Raw genomic sequence first — 27,902 nt, 5'->3', positions numbered from 1 at the left:
AACTGCAGTTTTCATAGTTAAAGGATCTGTGTTTCTCTTTTTACGTATGAGTCGAGTTGATTTATCTTCCATCATAAAACGTTCTCAAAAATAGAGAAGTTGGCTAAGTAATAAACTTATGTAGACTGTAAGCTAATGAAGCTAAAGAGTGGTTTAAAACAAACAATTCATGCACAACATCTTGTCTTGGCAAGACCTGCTGTCCCTTTGTAAGATGCCGTCCGCAAATGCAAAAAAATCAGCTAATTTTTTAGACTACGGTACCTCACTGACAACAACGTTTTGTCCTAAAAACTGCCAGACATATACACTATGCTACCATGCTTTTTCAACCTGCTTCGCCTAGTATGCACAAAAATATCTTCAAGACAAGTGACCTATCTTTTTTTACTTTAGGTATCAAAAAACACAATTTCTTTAACAAACCAGCCATGCATGCAAATTGAAGGATCCCACTGTTGGTACTGTACAAGTTGTAGACTATATGACGCATTGTGCTCGCTTGATGAACCAAGCGTGGAGACCAAGTATCCCATTGTAGAATCGTCTCGATGATGGAGGTTCTCCCCTACCCTGAAAGTCGAACCATTGCTTCTTAATCTTGCCGTTCCTTGTTTATAAAGTTGAGCGTTTGATAGAAATCGCTACATAAACAATATTCGGTATAGCTTGCAAGTTCAATAATACCTTACACGTCATTTTAACGTCTTTTTCGATCTTGTTTGATTTCATTTGTGACCATTGTAAAGGCAACAATACATGCCAATGCCATAACTAAGTTTCCAGAAAAAAAGTAACAGGACAAAAGGTGTTTTCAGACATTATGTTGCAATAATCGCTTGAATCATTCAATTGTCTTTTTAAAGCCATCATTCTACTTGAACTTCGATATTCAGTTTGGAAGAACAGCAAAGGCCATCGCTTTGAGAGTTTGTTCGTCGCGATCAGTTTCCAAATCAAAAAGCGATACAAGTCGGTTTCTTTGCTGTGCATACAAGTACGTGTTGGGATGAAGCACAGATTCAAATCCAGTATGACCCTGAAATACATACATTAAGTTCAAGATGCAATTGTAACGTTTGTGGTTCATTAAGTTCATTGTGCATTTGTAACTTTCTGTGGTTCATTAAGTTCATGGTGAGTTTGTAACGTTTGTGGTTCATTAAGTTCATGGTGAGTTTGTTACTTTTGTGGTTCATTCAGTTCAGGGTGAGTTTGTAACTTTTGTGGTTCATTAAGTTCATGGTAAGTTTGTAACTTTTGTGGTTCATTCAGTTCATGGTGAGTTTGTAACGTTTGTGGTTCATTAAGTTCATGGTGAGTTTGTAACTTTTGTGGTTCATTCAGTTCAGGGTGAGTTTGTAACTTTTGTGGTTCATTCAGTTCAGGGTGAGTTTGTAACTTTTGTGGCTCATTCAGTTCAGGGTGAGTTTGTAACGTTTGTGGTTCATTAAGTTCATGGTGAGTTTGTAACTTTTGTGGTTCATGAAGTTTATGGTGAGTTTGTAACGTTTGTGGTTCATTAAGTTCATGGTGAGTTTGTAACTTTGTGGTTTATTAAGTTTAGGGTGAGTTTGTAACTTTTGTGGTTTATTCAGTTCATGGTGAGTTTGTAACTTTTGTGGTTCATTCAGTTCAGGGTGAGTTTGTAACTTTTGTGGTTCATTAAGTTCATGGTGAGTTTGTAACTTTTGTGGCGCGAAAAACTTCTTGTTCTTCAACGTGAAATCGTTAGACGCAGGTGGGGAAAAGCATGTCACGTTTTAGCAGGGCCGGATTTAGCTGATGGGGGGCCCGGGGCACTTTTAGATCGGGGGGCCCCCCGTGCAAAAAAATTTTTCGCGCCTACGGCGCGTAAAAACCATCTCTACGTCTACAGTAGCATCAGTCCAGTACTGCACAGTATTTTGCAGAAACTTTAAAGGTCAAAAGGAATAAAATAACACAAAATCACATTTTTTTCCACATAGGGGGGCCCTTCAAAAGTCGGGGGGCCCGGGGCAACTGCCCCCTCTGCCCCCCCCCTAAATCCGGGCCTGCGTTTTAGTAATACACTAATAACATAGCTAAAACTGGAGACAAAAATCAAATTATTATACTTCCTATCTACTCCTAATCTCTGTCATCAGACATTAAAAACGGGGACAAAATTCACGAGATATTAAAGACGTCTTTCTCGAATCATATCTCGAATTACTTTCTTCTTCAGATTTTGTTTTCTGTTTTTTGGAGGGGTTCACGAAAGGAGAGTGTTCTATCCAATGTGATTCCGAGGTATGTTGAATTGAGGTCAACGGTTAGAAGTTCGTTATTACTTTAGGTCTTTAAATATTTTTGTGGTATTTATTTTCAGAAACCAGGACAAAACATGATTAGAAATGACATTGAAAACGGTAATAACACGTTTCTAAACGGTGGTGACGCTATTAGATTTAAACGTTGAACTTCAGTTATTTGTACAACCAAATTTTGAAGACGTAGATTCAAGAATATTGCTAAACTATATATTGAATAAGGTAGGGGCATTGGACAAGCATTGGTTTCTGAGGTATACCATTCCTTATTTTTGTAACTTTGGTGTCCTCGTTTGCAGCAAAATACAAAAGCATTTAGTTTCAGCCGTTTGTGAGATGTTATGCTTTAATTATGCTTATGTTAATTTTATTTTACTATATCTTAATGTTTTCTTTTATCAAGTAATGGTTTTAATTTATCCTATTTGTTTAGCTTATATTCACTGAACTAAAAAAGTGTATTACCGCCGGGACATGACAGACAATCATACTTACGGGGTAAAATATTTCTTTCCTAACCATAAAAGAAGTTTCAGTTTTGTATGTAAGGTCATCTTGAAAGCGATCCAGTAAAACAAATCTACCCTCTGAATTTTCTTGCCGAAGATAAAATTCCGAGTTTTCCATACTCTGAAAGGATACAGAGCCAGGGATCCCCAGAAGTCCTGGAGAAACAATTGTGTAGCTATCCGCGTTATTGCTGCTACAGTCTACAAGTACCGTCCGGCTCCCAATACTTCGTCCAAAGCATAGATTTGGGTCCAACAGAGAATGAATGTTTAAAGGAACAGACTTACTAATGGTATCTGAAAATAATCAACACATTCCGTAATAAACTTAGGTCTACAATATTTATGATGCTAACCTAAGCTTACTTTTAAAAAATACTGCTAATGATTAAAGCTCACTATGCCTATCCACATTTAAGCCCTATTTGTACATAGCCCTATTAGCAATAGATTGACTTTCGCTTTTAGCAGCTTGATCGTTGCTTACTTCACAATGTAGATAGCCTACTAACGACATGTTTTAGTCCAGGGGCGTCCAACCCGTGGCCCGCGGGAAGGTTCTGAGTGGCCAGCGTGATATTCTTCGAAATGACATATATTATATAATCAACTCAATCGAAAACGTAATTTATGGCGAACGTACATTCCGATAAATTGGCATTTATTGCTTGCTTTCTTTCTCTATTACTCTATAATCCCTAGTGCATGGGGTGCGCAACTGTTCAAGTTAATTTTATTGTATCACAATGCACATTGTTACGCATTACATTTTCCACATGCTACGTCCCCCCTTTTCCACACAATAGTATTGGTGCTTCAAGAGTCAGTCAATCAGCAATATTTCTTGCTTTTAGCGAGAGAAGTTCAAAACTTTCTATTGCTAGAATTTTACAAACAAATTGTTTCTTAAGAAGTAGATCAGAGGATTCATAGATTGGCAGTTTTCGTGACATCATTATTCGGCAGCACTTACTTGTGCGAGCAAGTTTTTTGTGGATGAACCTAGGGACAGCCGGACAATACATTACGGGACGCGCAACTCCGCTGTTCCGGCAACATCAGAAGGGTCAATTGCCAATCTGACATTTTTTAAGCTTTGCTGCTGGCTTGCTTTCAACTAAAAACCAAACCACTTTAAAACCAACTTCACTCTTCTTATATAACCCAGAAAATGTACAAACACATTTCTAAGATTAGAGTTTGAGTATGAGGGTTTTAATTAGAAATTATCAGACAGTCATTTTTAATACAATTTGGGTAGAGAGGTAACTCTTTTAAACCATAAACAGACATAACTATGTCTGTTTAAAGTCATTTTTAAGATTACAAATTAGCAGTAAATACTCAAGTGGCCCGCGCAACCATTCGTAAACTACATGTGGCCCTTTAGCCAAAAAGGTTAGACACCCCTGTTTTAGTCTGATGGTGCGAGTTCTCTGTGGTAATAGCAAATTTCACTAGATTTCGGAACACAGTTCTCTAGTCATGTGTTGTGACGAAGCATATGACTAGGAAACTGTGTTCCGAAAGCTACTGTAGTGTGAAAACCGCTACAACCGCAGCGAAGTAGTCGCGGCATCAGCCTAAAACAGGTCGTTAGTATCTAGCCTACATTGTGAAGATAGCCCTGTTTGTTTTATTGAAATGTAACATGTCAAGTAAACAATAAAGTGTAATTCTGTGCAGCCTGAAATTTATGGTTAATTTCAAAATTTTTTAAAAGGTAATAATGTCGTTTTAAGCCATAAGTAGCCTACTCATGGTAAACAAGAATTTATCAAGCTGGCAATGAAACCTAGAATCCGAGATCGTTTATTTTTCATACATTCTAAGAAGATCTGGCTCTTGAAACAGTGATAGTAACTTCCAGCTCCTTTGGCCATGTCGGATTCGGTCTTCTTTCAAAACATTATTTTTTGAATTTTGAACCAGTCTATTGTTAGAAATCGTGGCAGAACATCACTATGACAATGCGCATCCTCAGAGCGAATGACATACAAGTATGTATGTTATTCGTTCTGAGGATGAGCAATTTCATAGTACGCGAAACGTCAGTGAAGCAATAAATTAACTTGTCTGTTTTTGCTTGCACTTTCACTTTCATCAGATGAACGTTGCACCTAGTGCTAGAAACGATAACCACTCCACATGCTACGAAAAGTAGCAGGTTGTGGAAAGCACCTATTTTAAAAAGTAAAATTATCACATAGGCAAAATATATAAAAGAAAACATTTTACATATACGTACTTTTGACCGGTTTGAAGCTCACACTCCTTTTGTAGGAATCAGTGTTTTCAAAATTGCTTATTTGGGTCAGATTATTTGACAATCCTCGAATATAATAACCTCGAACGTTTATTGATTCGTATGCGGTGTATCCCTGAAGATATATACAATTTTTAAGTCTTGGACTGTTTGGTAGGGTGGAGTGAAAAAAGAAAATTTTGATTTTTGCTCTGTAATAGCGATTAAAAGTTGTAGTGTGGCTTGACTATTAAGCTTTGAAAACTTCAGCGTTTTAAAATAAAGTTTTCGTCTGCCGCAAGCAAGTTCAAGATTACAAGGGATGTGCTGATTAAATATCACAATTTGCTTCAGATTTTTTTCCGCAACAAAACCATCGCATGTGACGTCATAGAGGATATTTCTTACGATTCAATTAGTCCATTTAAGCAACATAATCGGAAATATGCAATTCTTAAAAAGGGCCTGAAAAAGCCATTGCAGCGGTTTGTATGTCTGTTGCATTTTAATGAATTACCACTGAGACACTTGATGCATTATCTTGATGGAGTTACATCTGGTCCACTAAGTTTTTCTGGCTCCATTGGTAAAAAACTTGAAGACTGTGACAGTTTACCAGTCACAGAGTTTGAGGCTGTTGATATTCAACTGCCTTCAATTGACGTGAGCTTAAGCACAGACCAGCAGTAGCCTACTGTACTTGTATGGCATCTGTAAAGCAATTAGCTCAGGGCGTTGTGATGCCAAGCTTGCCTATTGTAATCCAAGAAAGATGAATCACTCCAGATGGCTGACAACAACCAATCGCATTTTGAAGCTTTATGTTTCACGAAACAATCCCTGTAAAATCTGAGAGCGTTGGTCTTCTTCATCGTGTATCACACGGCCGTAGCCCAGAGCATCACGCAGGCCCTTGCTCTATCGTTGAACTCGGCCAAATCCTGTGCAGAGCACCTTGCTTTTAGGTCAGGGCATTCGAGTAGATGTTGCATCGTTTGCTCCTGTCCGCATTTGCAACTTGTGCTCCCCATGGAATACCCCCAGTGTCTCATCAAGGTTTTACACCTGCCAATACCAGTTCTTAAGCGGTTGAGGCATCGCCAATACTTCCACGGTTCACGTTTTCTGGGAGGAAGGCTCTCCATGGGTGTGAGCTCCATATTGGCCAATGTCGGTCCGGCTGCCAGTCTCTCCTGCCATAGTTGAACCCGCACATTGGCGGCGACATCGTCATGACCTAATGGGACAACTGAAGCAAGAAAACTTTTGGTGGAGTAGCCTACATTGCCAAGTTATACGCTCCAACGTGGTTTGCAGTGAAAACGCAACCTTCCTGTACTACTTACTGTAAAGGAGCTAAACACTTTGTTTCACGTAGTTAAAAAGTCGCGCTGTCTTAGCGCTGAACTAAAAGCAATAGTTGTCCCTGGTATCAACCGAAATGCCTTTTTTGCTCACCAAGAGAACCTATTGCTGTGGATGTTGGTAGATGAACGTCTGTACAACAGAAAATTAGCACTGAGAAGGATACTTTCCAGAAAACAAGGTCATGGAGATTCCATTCGTCTCTTTAAAGTTCCACTCTTGATCTTTGAAGCAAACGAATACTTTGAACTGATTGATTGGCAGCATACAGAGAGATATGAACCACCCCTAACTCGAGACATACCGGACAGTCAGTTAATGTCCTTCATTCAAGATGCTGCAGCTCCAGAGCTTGAATTTCCTAGCTATCCGTGTCACACGCAAGCCATGGAAGGGGCCGTGCGCCTCGTTACTGAAGCAGCATCTGCGGTGTGTGGGCAAAAACAACGGGAGGGATTTATTCGAAGTAGACTGCAGTCAAAATTAGAAATGCCTGTATTCAATACAAAACGAGAGTTTTTGGCAAATGGAGTGCTTAATGAGATTTAAACTCATGGGAGTCGGCAGAGAGGGGCACTTGTCCCCCTGGATTTGGGTTTTATAAACGTTTCTTTCCTTATGAAAACGATACTTTCAAAAATGTTTCTTACCTTTGGGCGATAATATCTTTTTCATCCAATTTTCTTCGAAGTAAACCAACATTTTTCCAGGACTATTTTTTCGCGCTTTCGGAAACTATCGCTAAGTATGCCTTGGAAATATCTTTAATTGTAACGTTTTCGCTCGTGCCGTCCAAATTTACGTTACATTTCATCAATACACTTAGCTACGTTGCACTCGTTGTAGCTCACAAGATGAAATTTGGCTTAAAAGATGTTTGCCCCCTCCCCCTGCAATATTTCTGCCAACGCCCATGTACTGTATAAGCTGATGATTTAAAAAGCGTTTACAATATTTATATGGGATCAAAAGTAAACAGGCAACCGAAATCTCAATATTGTCATATTAAGAAAAACACTTTTCTACTGTAGTTTGCTTTACCTTCATTGCACATACTTGCTTAAACTGTGGTGATGAACTTGTGAAAGGAACAGAAATTTGAAGAAAATAGCTTAAAATCCGTGTTTTTTCTTATCAGTTGATCATATACATGCAACAAGCGTTCTAAAAGACGTATTTTCCACTGCATTGCAACGATTTATGTGTAATTTACAACTCTGATATTGTTAGATAGAAGTACCGAAGGTATAAGTTAGATAAAAGTGACGATCTGCTAATTGTGATGACGTCATAGCTCCAAAATACCAGTGAAAACTTCAATGGACTTGCGGCAGACGTAAACGTTGATCAAAATCAAAAATATTTCAGCATGTGAATACATTTACCACATCACAACTTTTAGTAACTATTACAGATTGATTCTATCAACTTTCATTTTTAACCTATGTTTCACTCCACCCTACTGTTTGGTGTAGTGCTCTCTATTAGGTAAAAAGTACCTATTACCTATACCTAAGTATAAGTAATACATCATAAGTAACCTATACATCTAAGAAGTAATATACAGGACAAATGGTGTTCACTGTTCAGTAAGGCGATGTGAAAATCAAAAAATTTAAAAAAATCAAAAATCGAATTATCACACAGGGTGACTATTGCTATGTAGAGTATTTATGTAAAATTTCACGCAAAAATATTCAGTAACCTTAAACATGTAGTCGATTTTGTCTTTGGCATTTGTTGCCAGCACAGAGTTGCCAGGTACAATTTTTTTGAAGAAAAAACTTTGTTTATCTTTTTTAAATTGTAAAAATTTCCAACTTTAACAACCACAACAACAATTACATATGATGCGACTGCTAGTTGCCCTTTTAGGTAAAGTCTGGCGGTGTACGGTAAGATATTAAACAATCACCTGGCAACCCTATTTTTGCTTGGTCAGCAAAAACTGATGATATTAAAGCCTTTTTCACTTCTATGGCAAGAGTAGGAATGCACTGTGCATAAGATAACACTTTGGTTTTGTTGTAGTAATATGTATTACATAATCACACAACGCACTGCATTAATATTCGATTGTTTTCGCCGATTTACATTTGTTTTTTGACAGATATAGTAACTGCAACTCTCCAATGGTAGCTTACACATCAACCAACCAACTTTATATGTGCTTGTAAAACGTGCACAAACGAATGAAGAATAAAGACAATGAACAAGAAACAGTGGTGAATATCAAAACATTATACTGCAGCCAATGAAAGAAAGTCAGATTTCGTGTCTGCTTTCGGCAAGACCCTACGCGAAGCAATTCTCGCCCGAATGAAACCATCCCGTCGTTGATGGCCAGCAACACTTCCACAGTCGTTTGTGACTTCCCAAATGAGACGCTACACAGCCTGAGTATGGGCAGGAAAATGAGGGTATTCAAAGTTTGTGTTTATCAAACCCTTTAGTTCATCCATGGTCAAGTGTGAAGTAAGGATAGACTCAGTAAGCGTGGCATGGTCCCAATCAAAGAGAACAGTGAGTTGGCATACAAATTTAATTTTGGTTGGGTAAAAGTGCGGACAGAAACATCACAAGAGTTACTGCCTTTGCGAATATTTTGTAACATGTTCACAGAAAAAGATCGCAGAGCAGGATCATCACTGAATACCGGAGCATTGTTACATTCAGATGTACCAGGTGCAGCTGGTTCGAAAGGAGAGTCAATTTCTTCATCAATTGCTGCAGAAAACTGCTGTTTCTTCCAGTTCTCTTCCTCTATCACTTGTGACTTCTTTGCTGCAGCGAAATCATCTCCTCGCTGTTGTTTGAGGCTCTTGAAAAACAAGTTTTTTGTGTGAATGATAAATGTAAAGAACACAAAATAATCCATGTAAATCAGTTCAGTTTGTTTTTATTTCTGACTATCACAACGAAAAACAATATATAATATGCCAAACATAACAAATAATACTCTTTCGGACAAATGGCAGTAAAAATCAGTGATAGTCAAGAAAAATCTTCTCGCTATAGCACGACTAGCTTTAGTGAAAGCACAAGCCTGCCTTTACAGATATAGAAATCAGAACATCTGAATCACTTTCCCAGGAGGAAATGCTTTAGGAAATCGAAAAATCCCTAAACCACCTACTATCTAGAGTTGTTTGAACTACATCTGCAATGGTGAAGTGGGGTTGTAGAATTGGCAGTAACCCATTCTCCTTCTCATATGGCTCCATTCAACAAATATTGTTATAAGAGCCATGTCAATGGCAACAACAGACCAACCCCAGTACACAACATGGGACATGTCTATGCATGACCCTGTTATCAAAGAATATACTTATAAAAGCCTTACATTTCATAGAAAATTACTAGACAAAAAAGTTTGAAAAGATACCGTATGTAAGTACTTACCTTTTTGTTAACTCTCTTTTGAAGCGTTTTCGTTGTCCTTTTGTCAAGAGGCCCAATTTGGTATAACAGTGCTTCTACTCTACGATAACGTTGGGAGAGAAGAAACCTCAATTGTTTTAGGAATGCGATCTTCATTTGAAAAGAGAATAGTTAGCTTTTTTCCAGCTTCCTGAAAAATTAATTTCTTATGAGTGCTCTGTCTCTGTAAACGTGCAATTAATTATTTCAACACATTAAGGTTTTGAAAAGTGTCTTCTAACGTGCAATTAATTATTTCAACACATTAAGGTTTTGAAAAGTGTCTTCTAGTTGGTTATTGTAGCCTACGTGTACTGTTCATTCATGCAAGCTATATGTTAGTATTTTTAACAACTACCCTTCATCCATACGAAGATATACGAGTTGGTCTATGTTTTATGTCACTACCAAGCTTAATTAAAACCAGTCAGAGAAAAACTTGCAGTAATAAAGTACTTGAGTATCACCTTTAACAAAGTACAGAATGCAAGAACATATCGTAGTGTTGGTAAATCAGCAGTGGGAAGCTCCTTGGAGGGTCCAATGACAGAAGAGCTTTCCATGCTTCTTACTCTCTTTTTAGAACTTTTAGGCATGATTTAACAGTTAACAATGCTACCCACAACAAGGTCAGCTTTATGAACTAAAGATAATATGTGAAGAGATTAATGTATTTTTTGAAGAAAAAAAACATAGCCCACTTACAGTACGGTACACAGAACTAAGAATTGAATTGCTGAAAACTTAGTTGTCTGAGCCTTCCGTAATACTATGAACTTTATTAGTGTCATTCTCAAAGATACATATAAAAAATACAGAACCACAAACAGCAACTTCACCTGAATAAGCAGTTCTTATTCCAGAAGACCTGATAATTACAGACACTGCCTCTTAGGCCTACTTTACACAATTTGGAAAACCTAGCCTAAACTAACTTTGAACCGAAGCCTGAATGATTATTTAACAACCAAGCATAAAATCATAGCAAACATTTCGGCTGAACACAACTTCTTATCTGAATTTTGCAGCCTTATCTTCAATAATAATCAGCAATTCAGCATCTCAAGGTATAAATCAGGGTTGCCAGATTGATAAAACAAAAAAGGCCAAATGCATCCCCAAAAAAGGCCAAATTATAGAAAAAAAGGCCAAACCTGAGATTTTGTTCTCTTTGTTGAAATCAGTGGTGTTTTTGCACTTACTTTCAACAACAAATTAGATAATATTTACCCAGTTTCTATTGTTCTTTATGTTATCTGTTAAAGAAGAATTGCTTAGTAAAATTCCTGAAAAAATGCAATCCATAAAATACAAACAGATAGGTATGGAAACAATTACAATACAACTGAAATATGTATACAACATTAAGCTAAGCATCATCCTGTAGACTAAAAAGACATTAATGTCCGCCAGTGAGACCCTGGTGACTAGTGAGAAGGAGTTAATATTGGCATACCACTTAATGCAATATGAAATAGTATATAGCCTATATACATAATATTTATACCTAATACAATTACTTGTAGGTTACATTAAACACCAAACACTGCAAAATCAGAGAAATCAATTGCATTTATGTCCAACATCCTTCCACAATGAACACTCCTTATTCTAGGAATGCTAGCACTAAGGTCCATTGTTAATGTTTACAAATTAAAGTACTGGTATTGTGCTATATATTATATACCGTAAATCAAATGTAGTTATTACTATCTGAAGCCTTTACAAATTGTTTCACCTAACGGATCATCAGAAGGTCTTATTCAAATAGACTATTTGAATAAGACCTTCTGATGATCCGTTAGGTGAAACAATTTGTAAAGGCTTCAGATAGTAATAACTACATTTGATTTAATTCGCTCTGCTTTGCCTTTTTGCTTGGTATTGAGCACTTTTTGTAGTATTAATAGTTTTCATTGTTTTATTATATACCGTATGTGTTAATGTTCTTAATTTTGGGTCTTTTGTTTAAATGTTTGGGTGGCAGCTGACTTTGGTGACCTTTTTGTCTTTCGCTGCCATCCTTGTTGTGCGAATTATTTGTGTTTTTGCTTTTTGTATCTTTCTTTTTCGCCAGCAAAAACAAAAAATAAACTGAACTGAACTAGCGCCTCTGCCATCTCATTACTGCTAGTTTCACCATAAACAATATCAGATGTAAAACGCCTTATCATTATGGCACTGGCATCAAAGTTTGTGCAACATTTTCCATTCAGCATCATGTCCGTTTGTATTCGCAAAAACGCTTCCAAAAACTCAGTCTGCATTTTGTTTCGTGGTTTTGTTTTCACTGCAGTAAGTAATGAAAAAATCCTCTCTACTACTGCATTACTGAAAGGGATGCTGAGACATGGTAAAGCATAGCTAGCAAGGTCTTTGAAATGGGCATGATGTAAAACGCTACACCAAAACTTTTCACTGTTGCTAGGGATAACCAAAAGAAAAAAAGGCCAAACAAATGCCAATCGGGAAGTTAAAAAAGGCCAAAAAAAGGCCAAGCGGCCAAACAAAAATTGTCCAGCCAAACACTTTTCAAAAAGGCCAAATTTCTGAAATTTGGCCGTAAAAAGGCCAATCTGGCAACCCTGGTATAAATCTCTCAGCAGCAGACAGCAATCGCTCGCGCGCGCGTGTGTGCGGCACACAACGCGTTTTCCCTAACTAGCCATTCAGAGCGCGCTATCTGGATCACGTGGATTGATGCGTTGTGATAGTATTTTTTGTGGAATCACCTTGCAAGAATTAGAAAATACTAACCTTAAAACGCTTACATGTTTACGGATACTGGATTTTATTGCATAAAACTTCACAAAAATACTCTACACAACAGTAGTCACCCTGTGTGATAATTCGATTTTGTCCATTCAAATTTCACATCGCCTTACTGTTCAGTCTTGATTTATGGTGAAAGTAGGCTGGGTGATACGGTAGAATCAGCTTAATAAATCCACTAGCAATAAGTCCATTGGCGTATTGGATTCAATTTGCTATAGAACAGAATATTTGATACTAATTCATATTGATAAATATGAATTCTATTGCTTATTAAATCAACAATCGCTTTGGACTGAAGTGAATTCATGAAGTGGATTTTACTGTTTTCAAAACACTGCCTAGCTTGTTAAACTCGTCATTTTCACATCGTTTCATCACAGTGAGACTTTGCAACGGTATGCAGTAATAGTTATAAAGAAAAATTCAACAATAAGCTGACGTGAGGACGAAACAAGATATTTCATGCAAGAGAATGCGGAAAGAGAAAAATTGCTTTTAATAGAATTTTGTAGTTTTGTGTCAAATTTTTTCATTTTGTGTTTATGCATTTGCAAATTTTGAATTGACCATCTGCGGTAACTGAAAGCATGTAAAACTTTATAGGCTTTTTAGTGAAAATCAAAATGTTTAGCAAAACCAAATCTACACATGCTGATATCATTCACCTGATAAAACATATTGTAACGAGGCAAGAATGTGGCTTCCCTGATGTACAATTCTCGATCGCTATATGGTTGAAGTTTAAGAGGTCTTGATCTTTGATGCCGAAGGTAATGGTTTTCCTGAGTTGTTGATAAGAAAGACACTGACCCAGGCGACCCATCCAATCCCGGAGATACCAAATGAAAGCTATGCCCATTGCTTTTCACAATGTGAGCGGAGTTGTTCCGTATTCCGATGTGCCGTTTTGGAAATTCAAGAGAATAGAACAAAAAAGGAGAAGATCTAAGTGTTCTGGCTGCAAAAGTAGAAAAGTTTTTTCAAACATTTGACAGTCATAATGAACCAGTTGTTTCGTAAACCTCATGTCATAAACCCAGTGGCGCACGTAAAAGAGGAGGGTAAGCAAACCCCATTGAACTTAATATCAGAAGTTTTTATTGTTTTATTGCTTATCATGGCTTTATTTAATGCATTATCTTGATTTACCTTCATCAATAGAACTTATTAATGTTTTTTTGTGTTAAATGAGTTATTAAACACGTATTTTGTTATATAACAATTATAACCAAGCAATTCACTAGTCTACGCGATTTTTGCGGCATGAACTTTGAAAACAGATTTAGAGTAATTTTGGGGTGCTGAATCCGAATCTGACCTCAGATTTTTCCTATCACGTCAAGTTTGTGAGATATGATAACAACAAATTATTACTTTTTTCAAAAGTGAAAAATTTGACGTTGCGTTTATTTCACATACACATTGTGCTATATCCAGAAATCCAAGCCATGTGGTGCATAAGTAGCTGAAATACACCCACAAACTACAATTTTGATACCAATTTGTTTTCTAAGCAACATTGTTAACCATGCAATAATAGCAAGCTAAAAGGGAGACTAAAAGTATAACTGACCCCCTCCCCCGTTAATGTTTTGCATGAAACCACAAAAATTTAAACAGGCCTATGGCGATGCTTGTTCAGTAACCTTATTTAAGCTGTTTTGGCCTGTCTAACACTAACCTTTCGCTATAGCACTGCATATGTTGGTAGTAAACGCAACGCCAAATCTTTAACTTTTGGCAAAAATAAAGTATTTTTGTTGTCATATCTCAAAAATTTAATGTGATAGTAAAAATCTAAGTTCTGATTCGAATTCAGCATTCCCAAATTACATGAAATCAGTTGTCAAAGTCCAAACCACAGAAAAAGAATCTGTTTTTGAAGACCAGTGTTACCTGGGGGGGAACAAAAAAGTAAAAATAAAGGAGCGGGTACCAAAATTTCTAAATTTTTTGCTTGCTTTAAGTTTAAGGTATGTTTTTGCTACCTGTAAATCGAATTGGGCTAGTAGATGGAAAACTAAGTTATTGTGGAACTAGGCTAATTGAATAACTGGTCTGTATTGCGCTGGTGGCTAGTTCAATTATTTTTACTGTTTTTTAGAATTTAGACAGCTTGCTAACATAAGCAATTTTAGTTTTACGTTGAAACGTTTTTAAAACAAAATTTTGTTTTATTTTAACCAAAAACTCTTTTGTCTTTTTCCACATTGAGATCGTAGCTATTTGGTTTCGTTATGTTCTTGGAAAAAATAAGGAATGCTAATACATCCGAATCGTACAATACAAAAGGTGTCGTTAAGTAAAAATTGTGCGGCTTACGTAATAGTAAAAGATAAAGGTGACTCCCATAGATATAATCCAAGCATCGGGAGATCAGAAGATAACGTTCTCATCACACTAAGCCATTGGTACTATCGAAAGTAGGGTGGCCAGTTCCTTTCTCTCGGCGTCTTCCCAGTACGCCCACCCAATTTATTATACCCTAGGTAGAGGTGAGTGGTGTTTTTTAACAACCAGCTGAAGCCAGGAGTCAATCCAGAATTAAATGATTAAATATCGATGCTTTATCCGTTGCGCCATCTCACCCCCTACGTCAGTGGTTCCCAACCGGGGTGCCGCGGCAGACAGGGGTGCCATTTACAATACTCTGGGGTGCCACAACTGATTTCTCATATTCAGTTTTATCTGCTTTCAAATGTTTCGCAAGATAGTATCATTGTTGCTGATAACAATTTTCATGCACGATTGTTTTTGTTACATCATTCAAGGTAATTTTGTCATGCCGTATGCGTAGCTAATAGCTATTCGATGTTTCGTGGTCACGAATTCTTAGTGTGGCACCCTTATATTGCTGTGGCTTATGATGTCAATGTCTGTACAAGCTGTGCTGATTGCGCACTGTAATTCGGTAGGTAAATGCTCTGCTTAGAAAGGTTTTTGCCCATTTTGTCTGCTAAGAGAGGAGCAATATATTAAGTTTGACTTTGAAATTAAAATTTTATTTTAGTTTTTATCAAAATGTTATTTCAAAGTAGTATTCAAGTTCCAAGTAAAATTGAAGTGTTTACTATTATTGCATTGATTTCTGAAAGTGTTTTTATTAATAGCCTATACCAAGGGCACAACAAGATAACTTGCATACTTTTCTTTACACGGCATTAAAACTGAAAGTCAAGCATAAAAGCTACGGACACCATTTTTTAAAGAGCTTGGTGTGAAACAGTTCAGGTGTATACCAACAACCTGCTGAATTTGAGGTGAAAGATCGTTTGTCTGCCATGGGGTGCCACAAAATGTTTTATCTTTTGAAGGGTGCCGTAAGCCTAAAAAGGTTGGGAACCACTGCCCTGCGTAATAGTAGACCTACCACCGCTTACGTAAAGAATATGTGTCTATTTAATATAAATTGATTAATTTCACATAGACGTGTTTCAAACAAGACAAAACGTAGCCTATCACAAAATTTTGTTTTGCTTGATAATAATCACAGGCAGGGCCGGATTTAGCTGATGGGGGGCCCGGAGCACTTTTAGATCGGGGGGCCCCCTGCAAAAACATTTTTCGCGCCTACGGCGCAAAAATCCACCTCTGCGTCTACAGTAACATCAATCCAGCACTGCACAGCATTTTGCAGAAACTACAAAAGCTGAAAGGAAGAAAAAATAACACAAAATCACATTTTTTCCACGTAGGGGGGCCCTTCAAAAGTCGGAGGGCCCGGGGCACCTGTCCCCTCTGCCCCTCCCCTAAATCCGGGCCTGATCACAGGGTTTATACATTTTGTATCATGTTTAACCTACTTTTTCTATTGTAAAGTAAAAGCAAACCACTATGTAATCTTTTGCTACGACAGGCAATCTTAAACATATAATTTCCATGTAAAACATCTTCGTAAGCAACTCCACAGGAAAGATTGGCCAGACACCGCGTGCAATATTTGTGGGCAAAAGATTGCATTCATAATTTGCATTGTTTTGCCCACTTAACTAACATAACAAAAAACCGTAGCGTTACTGCAGCTTACTCGACCATCTTGTAGCCCTCATCATCAGCGAATTATAAGATTAAGATTTTAGACCTGTCATAGACCTACTTTCGTTTATGCAGTGAAGTATAATGTAGGCCACAATACTGTAGTTCAACGAGGTCTCATGCAATGTTTTTTCAACCTCCCTTTCCCAATAAAAATTTTCTGGTAAGCTACTGCATGAAACACTTAAGGGTCTTTGGCATATCAAACTATAAGTGGGGGGAAGGTACGAAGGGTTAATCGGCTTTTTTTCAAATCCAACTTTAGCCCTGGTTTTAGAATACAACAGGACATTCTAAGACCTCTGCAAAAAATATTGAAATTTCCATTCCGTCTAACCAATAGTTCTCCTTCTATAAACCTCTTTTGTGTTTTTCAAAGCTGTTCTTGATGTGACTTCACATCAAAAGCGGTTTTAATTAAACAAACCAAGCGCTTTGCATGGCTTCAAAAAAGTTTTTTTTTTGTTAGTGCCAATGAGAACCTCATCTTATCTCCCGATGCTTGGATTCAAGTATGGGACTCACCTTTACCTTTTTTAAACTTCCTAACGTTTGGATGACTTGCAGTAATGTTGGCTTATGCTCGGTCAAATGTTACGAGTAACGATGTTGCCACCAAACGTCTTCGAGCTATTAATAATCTTCACCAAGTCATGATTATATCTTATCATTTTCTTGGTATCCAACAAGGGGCAATTATCCGAGGGACAGTTGTCCAGGGGGCAGTTGTCCGGAGGGCAATTATTCTACGGGGCAATTGTCCGGGTGGCAGCTGTTGCCCGGATACCAGTAATAAGATACTTTCTGCTAATGATTCTTAACCAAAATATAACTTTAGACTTATTATCAGAAACCGTGTGTGTATGTTAGTTAAACCACGAGTGTCTAACAAACCACATATGTTGTCAAACGTGCTCTGATTTAAAAAAATGAAAATGTAGTAGGCTACATGTAGGCCTAGCAATCATACTGCAGCGCATGCAAAACAATGTCAAAACCAGCAGATTATTGCAAGCTAATCAAAATATTTTACTTACTGATATTAGCAAGGTCAATTAGATCATTTGCCCTTTTTAAAGGAGATTCATTGCAATTGTCTGTGTCGCAGCAAGCGAACTCACATTTTCTAAAAAAGAAGAAAGAAAAACATTAAAATTGTAGGCAAGGCCAGAATTTTTCCTTAAAAGTTTTCATACCTATAAAATGTTGCAATTTCTGAGAAGAAATACACTGGAGAAAGCATACAAAACAAAATAATTAAGCCTAGCGCAAACAATATCGGGACACCTACTTTCTCAAAACTAGTGATGCATGTAACACCACTTTTGAGAATATAAAATTGTGCAAGTGATATCAAAACTTCCTTATTTGGAAACTTGGTGGTCGGTTGGATCACAGAAAAACAACTATATTTCTCTTTTGTTTGCAACGCCAGGAAAAAACAAGACTATTTTCTATCTAGCATTTGACAGTTTTCACACTCGAAAGAAGTCCATGCGTCCTTAAGTCATAAACTGGTACAATATTCTTAGAATTGTACTATTTTTAACTATCAAGGCATCAAAAATAACCAGTTCTATCGGGTTCTTTTAAATTGATTGATTATTCTAAAGAAAGCCATGTACATACTATCATAATGTGGTTTTAAGTTGTTTTGATGCTAAATAGGTTTTGCTTGTTTGTGAATGTACTTTTTGTGCCAGATCTGTTGCGTCATGGATTACGTAGCATCTACGTTAACGAACGACATACTGATGTCACTATAAAGTTTTTATTTCGACATTACAAAAAAAAATTTCTAATTGCTAGTTTAAATAGCACAATATTGCAATTATTTGTTGATTCAGCATGAATATGGATCAACTATACGCAAACATTTTTTTGGCTCAGTTTTATACGTTAATGGATAGAATTGCTTAGCAGTTTAAAAATATCCCATTTGATAAATGATCTATTGAAAAGTCTTTTGATCGTATTGTAATGTAAGAAAGATTATGTTAGATGTTTCTGAAGATTTCGTTAATTATGATTGTTTATATTTAATTGTGATATAAGGCTTAGGCATACCATCTTGAAAGTAAATTCTGGAAAAGAGGGTTGTCAACAACCAGTAAATATGGTTTTCATTTTATTCATAGCTTGTCTAATTTGTTAACTTGCAGTACATCTCATATAAAATTTTGTATACCATGATTAGGGATGGTAGAAATAGTCCCAAATATGGAAACTGTCCCAAACCGTGATGCATGATGTCAACAGTGCAGGGCTACTCAACTAGCGGATCGAGGTCCAAATCCGGACCTTCTGGGTGTTGATGATGGACCTCGGGCGTCTGGAAGAAGAACCTCACAACGTTTCAGGGCCTTTTTATGCATATTTTTACTGGTAGGAAACAAAATTTTCTGTGATTATCTTAATAGCTAAGCCACCAAGACCCCTGAACACTTTGTCGCAAATTCAAGTCGAGATACGTTTTTCCTAAAAAAAAATGATTCGATACTAGCACTGATAGTTTAACTTTCGTGCTTGCGTATAAAATAATTCATTCACCGGACCGCTAAAAACATTCAACTTGTCCAACCGGACCTTTGTCAACATTAGTTGAGTAACCATGCTCTAGTGTAACTCTTTTTATTGGTGTGTTCGTATTCGTACAGTCACGGTTATTTACCCCAGAGAAAAACCGCCATCTGACGAAAATATTGGGTTCTTCGACGAGGCAATTGCGCGTTTTTTCAACAGAAAACAACTCATTACAATAATATACAACTATACGCATTTTCAACGCTTTATTTTCAATTGCCTTCTCTCTTCTAAAAATACTCATACTTCAAACCCAATTGTAGACCTAAAATACACAAACGAAGATATAAACAACTTTTGAAATGAAGTGGTACTTGTAAGAAGTTTGGTCCCATGAAACCAGAAGCTAGCCTATGAGTTTCAGAAAGCATTAGTTTAGAACAAAAATATAACACACAAAATGCAGTTTTTTTCTAATTTGTATAAAAGTATGATTTTGGTAGTAACTATTTTAGAAGGAATGAGCGCAATAAAATTTACTCGCATATCGTAAATCTTTATCAAAGCAATGAGTGGGCAGAGGGCACACACACTTCGTGCGGTTGATCGAGCTCATGCTCATTGTTCATCAGACCTTTGCATGAAATCGGATTAGCACGGCAATTAAACGGCGACAAGATGAAGCAAAATTGTCGTTTTTGGATACCTTTGCAAAAATTGAAATATTTAGTTGAGCATATAGAATTTTATAATATTGACTGATCAAGCTTATAGATAAATGATTTTTCTACACACCAGTGCTACTTCTGTTGAAATAGCCCTAGCGGATTTCACGTAACAGCTGATTGAACGTGATCCAAAAAAATAAGACAATTGGAAGTTGATAACAGAAAGTGAGGAAGACTGAAAAGAAGATGGATAGATTCAGTGACAGAAGATATAGAAATAGTGGGAGTGGAGGAAGAAGATGCTGCTGACAGAGTGATGTGGAGGACTGTAATTTGCACTGGCGACCCTACTTGAAGTAGGAATAAAACCAAAAAAGGAAGAAGATGTTAGATGTTTTAGGCCTTGTTAACAATGTATGCTAATTATTTTGAGCTATTTTTATAATTTTGAAGCGAAATTAAAGCAAAAAAGAAGCTCACTTTTTGCAGTCAGCTTGTCATCATATGACGGTGTGCATATATTTTATCCTTTTCAGTTAGTCTACGCATTTGGTCGGATTGGACAATATTTTCGTGTAAAAACTCTTTCATTCAAAAAATAAATAAACTCAATTAAAATTACAATACCTCACTGTGAATAATGCTAAGGGGAATTCTGAAACACCTGGAAGATTCGCAAGAACTTGTTCACACGGTTCATTGCACTCACGCGCACGTGCACAACGTCCAACGTTTATGCTTCCCACAGTATTACCTGAAGCAAAATACCCTTAGTAAGACAATAAAAGACAATAAAAGACCATACGAAGTAAATTATAATTTTTCAATTTAACATATTTGTCACTTCATATAAACTGCTATAACTTCAGCTGGAGAAAATGCGACCCTGTTAGGCTGCACTGAAACAGTGACAAAAAGAATGTTTATGTTTTCGTGATAGTAACAGCAAGTTTATTGGAAACAAAGTGATGTTCGACTCAGATGAATGATCTCTGAATGCTCAATATTAACTTCATCATAGCACATGACTAGGAGACTTGGGATGGACGACAAGTGGCTCCTCGTGCCCCATCCTGTGAGTAACATCTGCACCCAAGCAGATGCCAAACGAAACTTGTCAACCAAGAGCCTCCACCCGGAGGGCACAGCTGCAAGGGGCAATGGACAAGTTCAGATGCCCCACCATTCTGCAGCTCAACATAGAAGGCTACACAACAAGCAAGATCAAAGTTGTGGAGCAGCTTGCCCATACCAATCGGGCACTCGTCATCCTCCTTCAAGAGACCCACTGCACCTCTGCAGATAGGCTAGCTATTCCCAACTACACGCTAGCCGGGTCTACCTTAATCGGGAAGCACGGCATTGCCACGTTTGTGCATGAGAGCCTAAAGTGGACCTTTGTCGACCAATCTCCAATTGATGCCGAGATTGAGTGGGTGTGCATTTGTATCTCAGACTACAACATCGTCAACATCTACAAGCCCCCAGCCTCGCGAATGTTGCAACCATCCCTTCCAGCATTCCCCTACCCCAGTCGCTACGCTGGCGATTTCAACTGCCAGCACATCGACTGGGGCTACAACAACACAAGCAGCGACGGAGAATTGCTGGCTGACTGGGTCTCTACAAACCATTTTGCCCTCCTATTCAATCCAAAGGAACCAGCCAATTTCCACTCCGGCCGCTGGGGAACAGGGACAAACCCTGACTTGGCCTTCGCGAGTGTCGACAGCTCTCTTCTAGGCAGACATGTGGTTGAGAAGTTCCCGCGGTCCCAACACCGGCCGTCCCTCATCATCGCCCCAAAACTTGTGGCCCCTGTCCCGAGTTCACCGGTGAAGCGATGGAACTTAAAAAAAGCCGATTGGAATCAATACAGCCTCCTGACCAATGAGTCTGCTGCAAAGTTACCATCGACTGAAACATGCAACGCAGACGAGGCATACCAGGACTTCTGCAATGTCATAATAACTGCGGCAAAGGCCACAATACCACGCGGCCATCGAACCAGCTACACACCATGCTGGGACTCTGAGTGTGAAGCTCTCTATCGCTCATACCTAGGCGCCACAAGGGGCGCTGCTTCTAACACCGCCGCCACCAGACTACTTGAGCGGCTGGACACAAAGAAGCTTGAGCGATGGAACGAAGCTGTCCAAACCATCGACTTCTCACACTCAAGCAGCAAAGCATGGAGCATCATCAACAACCTCACTGGGCGCTCAGCAAACTCCCCTCGTCAGTGCCCGTTTCTGCTAATGCCATCGCTTCACAGCTAGTGCAGAACGGGGTCTACAAGACAAAGGATCGCAAGGCATCCCGCCTTGTTGCCAAGGAAGTATTTGCCCTGTGGCGAGTGGAAACATCACAAGAAGAAACAATCTCTGGAGATTTCACTCCAGAGGAATTTGCCACCGCCCTCCGCCTAGTGAAACCACACAAGTCTCCAGGGCCGAATAAGATCTGCCCTGAGCTTGTGCTCCATGCTGGCCATGCCCTAAAGTCCTGGTTGCGTAGACTCCTCTCGTCCTGCCTGCACCACCTCACAATCCCAAAAATCTGGAGAAGAGCTTCAGTAGTTGCGATCCCTAAGCCTCACAAGCCACCAGAGGACCCAAGATATCCCTCCTCTGTGTTCCTTTCAAGATCCTCGAGAGACTTATTTATGCCCGCGTCAACCCAATCATCGACCCGCTCCTTCCAAAAGCACAAGCTGGGTTTCGGCGAGAAAATCCACTGTAGATCAGGTCACACTCTTAACTCAAAACATCGAGGATTGCTTTGAGGCAAAAAAGAAGGCCGGCGATGTCTTTCTAGATCTAACAGCTGCCTATGACACCGTATGGCATCGCGGCCTTACTTGCAAGCTGCTTCGCCTGCTTCCTGACCGACATATGGTTCATATGATTATGAAACTTGTCAGGAATCGAAGCTTTTCCCTCACCACCGGTAGCTCACGGGGAAGCAGACTGAGACGCCTGAAAAACGGCGTCCCACATGGATCGGTCCTGGCTCCACTTCTTTTCAACATCTACACCCACGACCTGCCAACTACGGTTTCCGCAAAATACGCTTATGCGGACGATCTGGCAATTCTCCACTCGACCAAGCCGTGGGAAAATCTAGAAGACACCTTGAGCCAGGACATGAAAACTCTCTCAGCATATCTCCAGAACTGGCGACTGAAACTCAGCGAAACCAAAACTGTGGCAGCAGCTTTCCACCTCCACAATCGGGAAGCTGATCGTGAGCTACACGTCCAGAACAACAGAAAATCTCTGTCCTTCTGCCCCGAACCAAGATATCTTGGGGTGACACTGGACAGATCGCTCACATACCGCCACCATTTGGTGTCACTGCTCAAGAAACTCACATCCCGCGCTGCGCTACTCAAGTGCCTGGCAGGCTCTAGCTGGGGGGCGAGGGCTGACACTTTGCGTATAGCAGCCTTAGTCCTTGTCTACTTTTCAGCAGAGTACTGTGCACCTGTTTGGTGCCGCAGTGCTCACTGCCATAACATCGACACTGCCATAAACAGCGCCCTGCGCACAGTGACCGGATGCCTGCGTCCCACACCATTGGACAATCTCCCCATCCTTGCTGGCATCCAACCCGCTGAGCTTCGTCGCGAAGAAGCCACTCTGTCCCTCGGTCGACGGGCACTGGAGCCTAACCACCTTCTCCACCACAAGATCTCTGCTCTCCCGAATGAGCACCCCCGTCGACTGAAATCAAGACACCCATTCGTGCCAGTCGCTCAAATTCTTATCAACGAAACTGATGTACAAGACATCTCTGCGGCTACTTGGGCGGATCATAAATGGAGTTCTGAATGGAACACAACCGCCACCAGACTCCATTCGTTCATCCCCGACGCCAACACACGCCCCATCGGCCTAACACTACCAAGACAGGCATGGCTGCGCCTCAACCGTCTCCGTACGGGCGTCGGGCTTTTCCGCTCAACCATGCACCAATGGGGAATGGCCTCTTCCTCTTCCTGTGAATGTGGTGCCGAGGAACAGACCGCAGACCACATCATCAATGACTGTTCCATCTTCAAGCCACCTGACGGAGTGGAAGGTCTGCGTGTCATGGATGATGAAACCAAAGACTGGCTGCTCTCTAGTAGCCTTCCAGTGTAGTCCGGGAACATCGTGAATCTGGAGTGGTAAAAGGATAGACCCTCGGCCCCAGAGGCTCACACGACGACGACGACGACGACTAGGAGACTGTGTTCCCAAAGCTAGTGCAGACAGCTACTAGCCTACCACAGCAAACTCGCAGCATCATGTTAAAACAGGTCGTTGATATCTACATTGTGAAGCTCAGTTTTAAGTTAGATATTTTCTTTTTACTTCTCAAAGTTTTTAATTTTTTCATTAGAACTTACCTGCTCTCACAGTGAGGTCGATTTCAGCGCGAATGCATCTATGTAACGTTCTATTTGAACATAGTACCCCTCTCATACCTGGAACTTCAATGCCAGGGGGTACTGAACTCACTCCTTCATAACATTGCAAAGCATTTGATAAATGAAACAGCAAGCACAAGTACTCAATCATGTACTGTAGGCGGGACATGTTTCCTTTTGTTTTTGACTGGTTACACCGGTCGACAATTTTTTATACTTGGAGTGGTAGAGACCTGCTGAGTTTTGGGATTACAAGCTACAAACTGATTAAGACTGCAGAAACAAGAAAGTGAACGTAAAGTGCGGAACTTGCATTGGCTAGGGTATGGTGGACAATTTCGCAGTGATCCTGTCCACAGTCATAAAATATAATACATATTCTTAAATTCAGTACAACAAGCTATCTCGGTATATTATTAGTTGAGCAATTTCAATAAGGTCATACAGATTTCAGAATTTTTTTATTTTGCTCCCAAAATATTTTAGTTTCTTAGCTACGGCTATGCCCCGCCGGTCTATCTTTCAGTTATCCGGTGCGCTATAAAATACACTTTATGAACCCTAGTCTACAAATTCTACAGAAAAGTCGCATTTCGGGAATTGGTCGAAAGATTTTCATTTGCAGGAGTGGCAGATTCTGTCTGGGTTTTTGTTTCTCGAAGAAAAACTTAATCTAGGCTTATACATTTGCTACACTTCCAACTAGGCTTAGTGCACACATTGGTTATTAAATTATTATTATTAGACTGTGCACGAGATACAAATATTAGATTAAATTAATACAAATTGTAGGCCTACATGATTAGACGTTTCATTTCAGATATCTAAGTGTTGGGTAAAGCAGTCAAGTAAAGAAAGTTACTCTAAGTACAGAAGTTTCTCTAAGCGTTGCGACTCAAACACGCTTTGACGTTCGGGTTTTGTCGCGTCCACCTCTTTTCAGACCCCTTCTGTGTTATAGCAAGTGATGCTTTTTTATTTTGATAGTGGGAACTAAAACAGGAGACTGAACTAAATAATAGGTATTAAAAGCAAGCTTGCTATGTCATGCTAGATCAGTAGCCTACAATAAGCCCTGTATAGCACTTCAAATGTTTTTTGCTTTCCTTATTTTTATAGCCTGATTGAACAGTTTTGATGCCGGTGCTTTGCCATAACTGCCTGTTCTGATAAGAGTAGCCTACCAAGCTATTTGCTTTCTCGTTTTCATGAGATTCATGCAAGTAACTATTTCTCGTTCGGAATCTTCAAGCGGATAACTCAAACAAAACGTCAAACAAAAACTGCTTCATTTTTATTCTTCAGAAAGAGTTTTGGAAAGTTTGAAATAAAATTTAAAAGAAACATAAACTTTCTCGCCTAAGGCTGTAATGGCGTCTGCGCAGCGTTCACTGCGTATTTGTCTATTGAAGTTTTCTGTGTCAAAAACTGTTGAAAACTTTTCAGCTTTAAGCAGTTTTATTTGTAGCGCTTTTTGTGAAGATCAACAAAGCAAAAATTTTGTTTTGAGCAGATTACGTCATCAAAGGCAGAATAACATGCTAAAAAAAGCAAACAACAAAAAGTCTTAACTTTATAATGTCTTAATTAAACAATTCTTTCTCAAGATTCTTTTGTCAAAATCTGCAATAAAATAATAAATTTTACGTATAATTGCAGATTTAATTCCTGTTGAGGACACAGGTAGCCTACGTGTCGAAAACGTTTGAGTCATTATGTTATTTACTTTGTTTTCTGTGTAATGCATTATGTTAAACCCGCTAAGGTTACTTTGTTTTTTCTTGTCTATGGTCCAAGAAGCAAACTCTCTACCAAAGCTTTATCTTTGTCAAAACACCAAGTTCTGACACACCTCGTGCAAGAGTCCTGTTTTATCGATTGTGCAATGACCACGATATGTACAGTCGCTGCTAGTAGACATGAAGCCTGTTTGTGAACCAGAAAATGGCCAAATTTTCTACTTTATGTATTTCTTTCTTTGAAGCTATGTATACACCTACAGCGCTATCTCTTATCTCTAACTTATTTTATTATTTGGGATTATAATTGACCAGTGAACCGTAAAGTCGTTTTGTTTCCTCCATGTTGTTGTAACAGAACTTGAGCAATGTGTCAACTTAGATCTTCACTCACACTCGTGTGGCTTTTATTTTTCTTTTTTTGCAGACACTAAGGATCATAAAAGAAAATAACTTTTCTCTCTAAGTGTTTTTTTTTTCATTAAAATAGGTTTGTTTCTTTTCAATATACAATTTTGAGTTAAAATGTAGGATTGTAGGCTTATAAGCTACGTCTTTATAACTTCAACTTTTTTGGTGCCCTACATCTATAGCCGTTGTTTCAGTATACCGTGTTTAAAACAATCAGTCCGCCACAGCCTCCTGACAGGATGACACTGGCCTCTGAAGACAGCATGATCATAACACCATCTCCCTGTGCTTTACGTGATACAAAACTAACAAAGTTTGAATAACGATGAATAACAACAACAGTTCAAAGTAAAGAACGCACCTTAAATAATGCAACTTTTCCGTGTTTTAAAGGAGGCGATTGCTTCAATCCCCCAACCCTGGATCCGCCACTGAGTCACTTGGGCAGTGGCGTACGCAGGATTTTCTCAAGGGGGAGAGCATTGAAAATGCTTTTGAATCAAAACGAAAAAAATTAAAAAACGCCCATTTTCTAATAATAGCCGGTAGGTTACTGGCATAGGTACTCAGATTGCATTGACGATAATGATTTAATTTGCAGCGGCAAGTTTACTCATTTGGATAGCTGTTGTAGGCTATTGAAAACAAACGATACGATATAACATTCTTAACGTCGCATTTAATGCCTTATGTAGACGATGTAGTTGGCTTACTAAACCCAATGAACTACGCGTATTGAGGGTACGTTCAGTGGCGTACGCAGGATTTGGTTCCGTGGGGGGAGGGTGGCATTCGATATAATTTGACTTTTTTTATCAAGAGTTGCCTAATGCTACTCTATAGTCTGACCAAGGTTTAAGGTAGCTTGTCTGTTGGTGAAATATAGACTCTCACGGTCTTTGCGTATGTCACTGTACAGATACCGATTCTGAATATGAAAAGCATGATAGCAGGCCTAAACAGAGAAGTAATAACCATAATAGTTCGATCATGATAGGCAACGTCATTACCTTAATTAAAGCATAAATCGAACTACTCTGTGAGAGTTTAAATATCGAATTCAATTTTAACTTTAATCAAAAATTACCGCACTCTGAACTAAAGAACGAAAAAGAAGGCCTGCCCTAAACCACCCTCAAGCAATAACATATTTACACAATCACAATAACGCTGAAAAAATACGCTCAGTAAGAGACTTAGAGTATGTAAAGCTAATAAATCATTCAATGGACAATTGAAAGCTTTGATTAAGATTCTCAAGAAATGTTGGTTTCAACTCTGGTTTCTCTCCAAGCGTAGCCTACCGCGGTACCCATGAAATTTCATATCATGTTATTAGCCTATTTCAAGCTTTGATACACCTAAATTTCGATAAATGTAATACGTTTTTAGCATGCGAGATTATATTGATTAGATTACCTATAAAAGTTATTTTAGATATTTATGGTGGTCCATAGACCTACCAGACAATAAACAAACTTGAATTACAATAGCCGCAAAACGG

General features: G+C 38.8%; 2 protein-coding genes across 3 annotated transcripts; both read right to left on the bottom strand.

Moving 5' to 3' along the window:
* Positions 1-373: 373 nt before the first annotated feature.
* On the bottom strand, positions 374-24,517 carry LOC145782097 (uncharacterized). The gene is made up of 7 exons (XM_082593839.1): positions 24,228-24,517; positions 20,462-20,588; positions 17,681-17,769; positions 13,274-13,566; positions 5,052-5,184; positions 2,790-3,100; positions 374-1,039 (listed from the first exon to the last, which is right to left on the bottom strand). Exons 1-7 carry the CDS (start codon positions 24,415-24,417, stop codon positions 893-895), a joined length of 1,290 nt encoding a protein of 429 aa, XP_082449965.1. The 5' UTR covers positions 24,418-24,517; the 3' UTR covers positions 374-892.
* LOC145782098 (uncharacterized) lies at positions 5,195-11,530 on the bottom strand. Of its 2 annotated transcripts, XM_082593841.1 has the most exons (3): positions 10,301-11,530; positions 9,816-9,984; positions 5,195-9,234 (listed from the first exon to the last, which is right to left on the bottom strand). In XM_082593841.1, exons 2-3 carry the CDS (start codon positions 9,948-9,950, stop codon positions 8,878-8,880), a joined length of 492 nt encoding a protein of 163 aa, XP_082449967.1. In that variant the 5' UTR covers positions 9,951-9,984; positions 10,301-11,530; the 3' UTR covers positions 5,195-8,877. The 2 variants fall into 2 exon arrangements, with proteins under 2 accessions (XP_082449967.1, XP_082449966.1); XM_082593840.1 differs by having other exon boundaries at positions 9,816-11,530.
* Positions 24,518-27,902: the final 3,385 nt, after the last annotated feature.

Source organism: Aplidium turbinatum, chromosome 13 (assembly GCF_918807975.1).
Source record: "Aplidium turbinatum chromosome 13, kaAplTurb1.1, whole genome shotgun sequence".
Classification (NCBI taxonomy): Eukaryota; Metazoa; Chordata; class Ascidiacea; order Aplousobranchia; family Polyclinidae; genus Aplidium; species Aplidium turbinatum.
This window is presented reverse-complemented; position numbering and strand designations above follow the sequence as displayed.

Coding starts and splice junctions, on each gene's coding strand:
- LOC145782098 (XM_082593840.1), bottom strand. CDS start 9,950: ATGAAGATCGCATTCCTAAAACAATTGAGGTTTCTTCTCTCCCAACGT. Junction 9,235..9,815: donor AAAAGAGAGTTAACAAAAAG/GTAAGTACTTAC, acceptor TTGTTTTTCAAG/AGCCTCAAACAACAGCGAGG.
- LOC145782097 (XM_082593839.1), bottom strand. CDS start 24,417: ATGTCCCGCCTACAGTACATGATTGAGTACTTGTGCTTGCTGTTTCAT. Junction 5,185..13,273: donor GTTACAATATGTTTTATCAG/GTGAATGATATC, acceptor ATATATCTTCAG/GGATACACCGCATACGAATC. Junction 3,101..5,051: donor GAGCTTCAAACCGGTCAAAA/GTACGTATATGT, acceptor GATTATTTTCAG/ATACCATTAGTAAGTCTGTT.